The following is an 8,670-nucleotide window of genomic DNA, read 5'->3' as shown; positions in this document are numbered from 1 at the left end:
TGGGTGGGTGGATGGGTGGGTGGGTGGGTGGATGGATGGGTGGACAGACTGGAGAATATGAAGAAGAAAGAAAGAAGGATAAAATATAGAAAGAGAAAAGGAAACTGACCCAGACCTGGCCCTGGAGAAGTTACTTACACATGTGGTGGTAGTTCAAAGAAGTTGACTCCTTGATAAAGTTCCATCTGGCTGGCAGTGTAGATTCCCAGCTCCTGGTATGGATTCACAGACACAAGCAGCGTCCCGATATATGTCTGAAGGAAGGGATAAGGCCACGTGTGAGGAACTGAGGGTACAACTAGTGTCCTACACTCTGACCCCCAGGCCCTGACTCCAGGTTGGGGATGTGATCCAACAAGCGTTGTGTGTGCACTCTGCTGACAGGGAGCTTGTGTGCAGGGGGCTGGGGCTGGGGTGAGAACAGACGAGCAGCTCAGCCACAAGGCTGTGTCAGAGAAGCATTCAGAGGTGTGCAGAGGGCAACAATCAGGAAGGCTGCGTTGGTTGCAGGCTTCTAGAAGCTTCCTGGGAGGAGTGGACATCTGTGCAGAAGCTTGAAGGATGAAGAGCTAGTCATGCCCAGCAAGTGAGCTTCAGAATGAAGGGTCCAGATAGGAGGCTGACAGCACTCAGCCAGTGCAGCTAAAGGCCATGGGTGTGAGGAGCTGGGAGAAGGGAAAGAGGCAGAGAGAAGCCACGTGACCTCAGCCTGCAGGAGCAGACCTTCCCTTCTGAATACAATGGGTGAGGGGGTGTGGTTTCTCCGATCAGCCTGCTACTATCTCATGAATGAATGTCCCTAGGTGGAGTGCAGGGTCCCAGCTAATGCTCCACAGTCCTCCTAGCCAGCACTGGCTGTAAACACGGGCAAGCTTGCTTAGAACCCCACACAAGCCCACCCCAACACTTCTCCAGGCTCCAGCTGTTCATCTTCCATCTACCCACTGACAAATGACCCCTTGGAAAGCAATCATAAACATAGTGTCTAAGGTCTTAATGCCAAACCAAAATATGTGGGTCCCTTTGAACAGACATTGGGTGTTTTCAGATTCTGAATTTGCTGTTTCAGCCCACACAGGGGCAGAAGTCTCCATCATGTATGCTCAAATTGTTCCTACTAATGTCTCTAATTATCAGGTCAGCTGGAGACCCGGAACAGAGAGGAGTGTTTTGATTAAAGAACACAAAAAATAAAAGCCAAAAAGCCTCCATTCCTTTAATCAATGCAGTCAATGACCTTGAGGTCAGAAAGTACCCCCTGAAGTTTCCACACTGAAATGGGCAACTTTGGGTCTCGCCCTGCTGACTCTGATAGCCTGTGTCATTTACACTTTGCTAGAAACTTGGTTTCCATTTTTACAATTAAGGATGATAATTATGAAAGTTGGTGGATGGAAGATATAATTTAAGAAATATTTTTCTAATAACCTTGGTTTCAACACATTGAATTATAATGTAATTATGTATTATATATGTTATGTCTAAGTATTACAATAATTTATTTTATTTTATTGTGATTATGTATTGATATAATGAATATATAAACATTTTATATATATATATATATATATATATTTCTTTTTATAAGACAAATATTTTTGTTTCTGCTAGAGATCCTACCTAAGATCCTGTGCATACCAGGCAGGACAAAAGTAATCTTTTAGTAAAAAGCTGTTTTCTTGGTCCTTGAAGACTTAGCGGTATAGAGATGATCTCTAATATTCCCTGTCTGGTGTCTATCCCCCTTGTTCCAAAAGATTCCTTTATAGAATCCCCATGTCCCAGCTTTTGCTCAAAGATGTTGGGACTGTATGTCTCCTCCAGACTTGGCTTTTAACCCTTTCTTGTTTGTGGGGACTGGCTGAGAGGCAGCCTTTTGACCCAAGACAGGCCTGTTGTGAGCCAGCGCTCCATCTGGACCACCTAGGGACAGGGACGGCTCCTGGAAGATGCCGCTCCCTTCCTGCAACGTGGCTAAGCTGTCATCCTGCCACTCAGCAAAGAGCAGTTACACCAGGAGGAATCAGCTTTAGCAGAAGGCAGAGCAGCGGCTGCCCGAAACCCTGGTCTATTCCTGTATTCTCAAGCTATGAAATTGAGGGAGCATTCCCTGTGGCTCATGTTCGGCCCGACTGGGTGAAGAGCGCCTCCTACAGGCCCTTCGTGGCTATGTCAGTGGTAAGGTCCTGCCAGGTCGTCCAGGCTGTGCACAGACGCAGACAGAAAGAGACAGACAGTAAAGGCAGCTGGGTAACGGCTACTGTACATAGATGAGGTTCTCTCTGAAACGCTTGCGAAGATTCTCCAGGAAGGCGGACTCGCTGGTGTAGGCGTCCAATAGCACAAAGTCCTGCACTCCGACCTTGTCCCTGGCGGTGAGCGCCCCTTCCATGTGCAGGCGGATGTGTTTCCTCCTCACTTCTTCTTTCTGTGGGGAACAGAACAGTCCTCAGCAATTCACATAACCAGAAATGTCCTCGGCAGTTCATGTATCCAGAAACGTCTATTGTGAGTCTGGTGCCTGCCAGGAAACAGACGCTAACCCTGAGAATGGGCCGAGGTGAGATTCTCACCAAGACATTCCGAGCACATACTTCCGCCGGTTAATTTTACCATGCTTGTCCCATTCTTAGGTATGTTTAGACTCACAAATTCTCACTGTTGTGTCGAGACTGACCGCAGCATTCATTAAGATAACACCCTAGGGCTGGTGAGATGGCTCAGCGGGGAAGAGCACCGACTGCCCTTCGGAAAGTCATGAGTTCAAATCCTAGCAACCACATGGTGGCTCACAACCACTCATAATGAGATCTGACGTCCTCTCCTGGTGTGTCTGAGGACAGCTACAGTGTACTTACATATAATAAGTAAACAAATCATTATAAAAAAGAAACAAAAAAGCCTGGTGGTTGTGGTCCACGCCTTTAATCCCAGCACTTGGGAGGCAGAGGCAGGTGGATCTCTTGGGTTTGAGGCCAGCCTAGTCTACAGAGTGAGTTCCAGGACAGCCACTGTTACACAGAGAAACCCTGTCTCAAAAAACCAAAAAAAAAAAAAAAGATAACGCCCTATCTGGGTGTGTAGCCAATGCGTGTGCACATGTGTACACACGTGTGTGTGGATAAAAAGCTGTGGAGTCCAGGCCTGCAGTGGGTTAACATGTATCAGTGTATAGTGCTTTTATAATAACAAAACTGAAGTTGAAGCATCCTGACCTAGAACTTGCTTTTCTGACTTTGATCAGACTAACTGATCTAATTCTAACTCTTTAACTGTCTAAATTCACCTTGGAATTCCCAGATGAGAGTCAGCGGGCTTCCTGAGATAAAGCACTGACCAAAAGGAACCTTGGGGAGGGGAGGGTTGATGTGGTTTACAAGTTACAGTCCCTCACTGGGGGAGGTCAGGGCAGGGACCTAGAGGTAAAGAATTGAAGTGGAAACCCTAGAAGGGTGCTGCTCACTGGCTTGCTCGGGTCCTTACACAGCCCAGACCCACCTGCACAGGGACAGCACCATCTACCATGTGCTGGACCCTCCCGCATCAGTTAACAATCAAAAACTGCCCCACAGATTACCCCTTCCCGCCACCCTGATAGAGGCAATCCCTCAACTATTTTTCTCTTCTTGGGTCAAGCTGATCAGCCAGCACCACCAGAAGATGTTCTTGTCACAGTGGACTCCTCGTGGAGGACAAACGTGGGCTTCAGACCTCAGTTGCAGAGCATTACACAGTGGGATCGAGCCTGTAGGGCCCGGAGCTCAGAGTACAAAGGGCTATGTGCACTGGGTGTGGCCACCCCAGCAGGTTCCAGGTTTGGAGTGTGAACTATGTGTCAGAAGGCAGTGGCCACATGGTCGACAAGGGATTATGTTACAGTCAGATGGCATCTTACTCGTGTACCTACATACAGCCAGAAACCAAAGAAAATCCAGAGTTTCACAAGGAACAAGAAGAGCCGCTCCAGGTAATTACAACGTGCCTCTGGCGCCCTCCAGTGGTAAGACAATTAACATCGTGCTAACTTCTGGGAGAGTGTTCTTGACTGCAGAACCCACCCTGTCAAGGTCCTCCAACAGCCAGACAGCCTTACAAAGAAAAACAAGATGGGGACTCATACAGTCACCCTGAAGGGAATGTTCAAGAGCTGGTGGCCGCTCAATAGTTAGGAGAGCCTGCTGTTCTTGCCAGCCATCCCAGCATTCTTGCCACCTCTTCTGGCCTCCACGGGCACCTCACACACAGGTGCACAGACACACAACTTAAAACGAAATCTAAAAAAATTTAAGTAAGTTTGTTTTTGTAAAGTACAAGACACTCATAGGAAGAAATGGGAAATTATTTCAAGCAATGGGCAGGAATTGTTAGCTATCCCCAACAGCAGTTCTCCAGTTCAGCCCTCAGCGTGTGTATGTGTGTGTGTGTGTGTGTATACATATATATATATGTGTGTGTGTGAACACATATATGTGTGTGTGTGAATATATATATGTGTGTGTGAATATATATGTGTGTGAATATATATATGTGTGTGTGAATATATATATGTGTGTGTGCATATATATATATATATATATATATATATATATATATATATATATATATATATATATATATATATATATATATATATATATGTTTTTTGAGACAGGGTTTCTCTGTGTAGCCCTGGCTGTCCTGGAACTCACTCTGTAGACCAGGCTGGCCTTGAACTCAGAAATCCACTTGCCTCTGCCTCCCAAGTGTGGGATTAAAATCATGTGCCACCACTGCCTGGCCAGCCCTCAGCTTATATTATGTGCACACACATACATGTAATATTTAGCCAGACATGCAGTCTGTAAATTGAGGCGTTTTATGTATAAGTGTAAAACCAATAATTCTATTAAAAGTAAATGAGGAGAGAACCTTTCAGCCAGAGGAAGGTGGAGAGTGTTTGCAGATAGAAACCTGGGAAGATGTAAGAGTTAAGAAAAGATAGAAATTAGGCTTTAGTGATGAAGCATCTCAGAATTAAGGAAATATTAAAGATTATAGCTGTGAAGGACCTGTACCTGGGATAGCAGCTCCCTACAGCTCAAAGTCTGAGCAGGATGAGACCTAGCTAAAAATTCAGGCACAGCTGAAATGGCTAGCTTCGAGTTCAGTGAGGATCCCTGCCTCGAGGTGAAGCAGCGAGCATAGGGAATAGTGTGGCAGCCTTGGACTCTGCTTGGTTTAGGCTATGCATGCACCTCTCTCCTAATGATGCATTTGGCAGCCTGGGGTCCTGATCTGCATGTACTATGCACACACACTCCACCTTTGAATGATGGGGTATGTCTCTCCTCCTAATGGCCATTAAGCTTAGATTCTATTCAGTCACATTCCAACTGTGTCTGGTATTAGAGTAGGGGACACCGCCCCCTTCTACAGTGGCTTGGTGTGCACGCAGTGAGGCAAACTGTGTCCTTTGAGAGAACTTTAGGGAGAACCCCCTATTAATTTCATTTACACAGTCGAGCATGCGTATGGTTGAAATTAGATGCAGTATTTGGAGGAACATGAACAGTGCGCAAAGGCATTCTCGTCCAAGTTCATCATCATGCTTGACAATCAGAGTTTGATCCCTGGGCTCCACATGGTAGAAAAGAACCAAGCCCACAAGTAGTTCTTTGGTTTACACACACACACACATTCACACGCATACAAAAGTGCAACCACACATATACACTTAAATGTGTCCACACACAAACATGCAAACACATACACACATACATGCACACACACACACACATTCACATACAAACATGCAACCACCCACATACACTCACATGTGTACACACACAAATATACAAATGCTCACACACATATACACACAAGCATGCAAATACATTCACACTCACACATGCACACATACACAAACATGCAAACACACCTATTCACACACACATACAGACATACAAACATGCAAATACATATATATTCACACAAATATGCAAACAAACACACACACGTACACAACACACAGAGCAAACAATTTAAAGTAGAGAACTATGCTGTTTCTAAAAACCAAACTCCTTTCAGTAAAAGCAGCTTAAGCAATAACCTGAGCCTAAGTGCTCCCATTCACATGGCCTGCTGTCAATCTTTCTCTGTGTAGTCTAGGCTAGCCTGGAACTCGCTATGTAGACGAGGCAGGCTTTGATCTGCCTGTTTCTGCCTCTCAAGTGCTAGGTTAAGAGCATGTTCCACCATGCCTGGCCTAACAATTTCCACAGTATATTTTCTTTCTGAGCTGTCTAGATCTTTCCTTTGAATAAAGTTTATGTGCTCTTTCACGAATATATGTTGGCCTTTATTTCAGTTCCTTGAATAAAAGCCCAAGCATGCAGAAACATCTCACCCAGACCCAGTTACAAATAGCAAAGACAGTGAGGTGACGGGCCACAGAAGAAGGCCATAGCTTTTATGGATGCACACACATGGGGGTGCAGGGAAGGAGCGAATGCCATAGTTCAGTAATAGGAAAAAAAATCATTTAAAAATGGGCAAAAGATCCAAACAGATGTCATTCTAAAGGAAAACAGAAAAATGGCCACTCAACATAAAGTGCTCAAGGCCATTGGCTATCAGGGAGATGCAACCAAAAGCCCCACATGATTCCACCAGAGGAGATCAGGTGAAGACCAGTGCCACCGAATCCCATCTGCGTCGCTGGCAGGAGAGGAAGCCCGGCAGTTTCTAATGAAGTCAGTCACATCTCTAGCCTTTGATCAGTGCTTTCCCCCCTAAGTGTTTACACAAGGGCAATGTAAACCCAGGTCCACAAAAGGCTGGGACACCAAGTTCAGCCCGTGCACAGCTTCATTTAGAATGGCCTGGAACTGGAAGCAGTCCAAAGACCCATCAACGGAAGAATGGATGTAGCCCATCTGCACTGAAGACCAAACATGGCGATAAAAGCGGAGTAAAGGGTTCGAGAGAGCGTGGAAGACCCTCCCGGACATTGTGAAAGCATCCAGATACAAAAGAGCCTGCACCGTGCAACTGCGTTTGTGTGACTGTCTGGGGAAGGCAGAGCTAATCTACAGCGAACACTCAGAACAATTGTTGCCTGGTGGGGCTGCCAGGGGAAGGACATCTGTAAGCAACGGAAACCTTCTGTACTCGATAGAGCTGTGAATCAGCGAACCACAGGCAGACACGTCGCTAACACGTGTGGCTTTCAGCCTGGGTGTGCTTGATCAATTCTTATGAGATGGAGCCATAAAAAACAAAGGAGCTAGGGGGATGGAGGCACACATAGAAACTCAGTGGCAACTGGGGCTGGGGCAGGATGATATCCTGTTTGCATAATTTTTAAAAAAATTTTTCTATAGCAAAAAAAAAAGTTAAGAAAAAAAAAACCAACAATAATAAAACTGGCCAGCAGAGGTCTCCCTATACTAGCTCACTAGAGTCAGAGGAACCCAATCTCTACCCTTCCTTGCTGTCTTTTATAGTTGGTCGATTGAAATCAGAATCCAAAGAAGACCTGATAGGCACTGGGAACTGAACTCTGGAAGAGTCCTCTGGAAGAGGAGCAAGTGCTTTTAACCGCAGAGCTGTCCCAGCTGGACACCTAGGAAGAGAAACTTCCCACAATGAGTATGCAGCCACCACACAGCACAGTACGGGGAAGGCAGACAGACACCTGCGGGGTGAGCCCACATTGGGCCAACCCAGAGTTGCCAATGAGCTCCTCAGTTTTCTGTGTATCTCCATGGATGTCTGGCCTGTTTCTTCTCCCATGTTAACAGTCCTCACTGACGCTCAACTTAGCCCACTTTTCACTCCTGGGAATCTCCCAAGTGAATCCTGGGATTCTTTGACAAGGCTTACTAGTCTTCAACAGCTTCACCAATTGCCGAGGAAGAGCTGTAGAGCCGGTTAGGGGGTGGGTTAGGAGCACTCACTGCTCTTTCAGAGGACCCAGGTTGAGGTCCCAGCCCCTATATGGTGGCTCACAACCAGTTCCAGGGGATGTGACATCCTCTTCTGACTTCTGTGGCCACCAGGCACACATGGGATGCATAGACACACGTGAAGGGGAAGTGCTCATCATACACAAAATAAAATAAATGAGGGGGAGAAGAGGAGGGGTGGAGGAGGGAGAGGACATAGGATGTTTCAAGCTTATCTTACTTGACTTATGACCCTGACCTTGATTTTGGTTTCTCATTAGGAGGGTAAGTAGATGCCAGAGACTAGAGCGCTTGCACACATATCTACACACACACATTTGCACACATATGTGTATATGTGCCCACACTGTGGACTTGTTAAGTCAGTTATGGAGGCTCTTGCCACTCATTGTACCAGTCTTGAAACTCCTCAGCTACCTCTCTCACTTAAATTCTAGTTTAATGACCCAAGAAGTTTTTCACTGGCTTCATCCTATGCTATATATACAATTGTCTTTAAAACAATATCAACTCTGTTATCAAGGCAATTATTGAACACTTGGGTTTCTTAAGGAGTATTTGAAATGTATTCTTTGACTTCATACACAATGTATCATGATCATATTACCTACAACCCCCCATGCCTTCTCTTTTTATCTTCACATTTTTTAACCCACTGAGGTGTGTTCTCTCCCTCCCTCTCTCTCTCTCTTTCTCTCTCTCTCTCTCTCTCTCTCTCTCTCTC

General features: G+C 45.7%; 1 protein-coding gene across 1 annotated transcript in view; it reads right to left on the bottom strand.

Annotated features, from left to right (window-relative positions):
- Myo1h (myosin IH) overlaps positions 1-2,716 on the bottom strand; it is a 48,407-nt gene extending 45,691 nt beyond the window's left edge. The window contains exons 1-3 of the mRNA XM_031337487.1: positions 2,650-2,716; positions 2,267-2,428; positions 139-254 (exon numbers count right to left, since the gene is read on the bottom strand). Coding sequence (XP_031193347.1) covers positions 139-254; positions 2,267-2,392 — 242 coding nt within the window. The 5' untranslated portion in view covers positions 2,393-2,428; positions 2,650-2,716. The remainder of the gene's footprint in view (positions 1-138; positions 255-2,266; positions 2,429-2,649) is intronic.
- Positions 2,717-8,670: the final 5,954 nt, after the last annotated feature.

Source organism: Mastomys coucha, unplaced genomic scaffold (genome assembly GCF_008632895.1).
Source record: "Mastomys coucha isolate ucsf_1 unplaced genomic scaffold, UCSF_Mcou_1 pScaffold22, whole genome shotgun sequence".
Lineage (NCBI taxonomy): Eukaryota > Metazoa > Chordata > Mammalia > Rodentia > Muridae > Mastomys > Mastomys coucha.
Note: the sequence above shows the minus strand (reverse complement) of the source record. Positions and strands in the feature narration are given on the sequence as shown.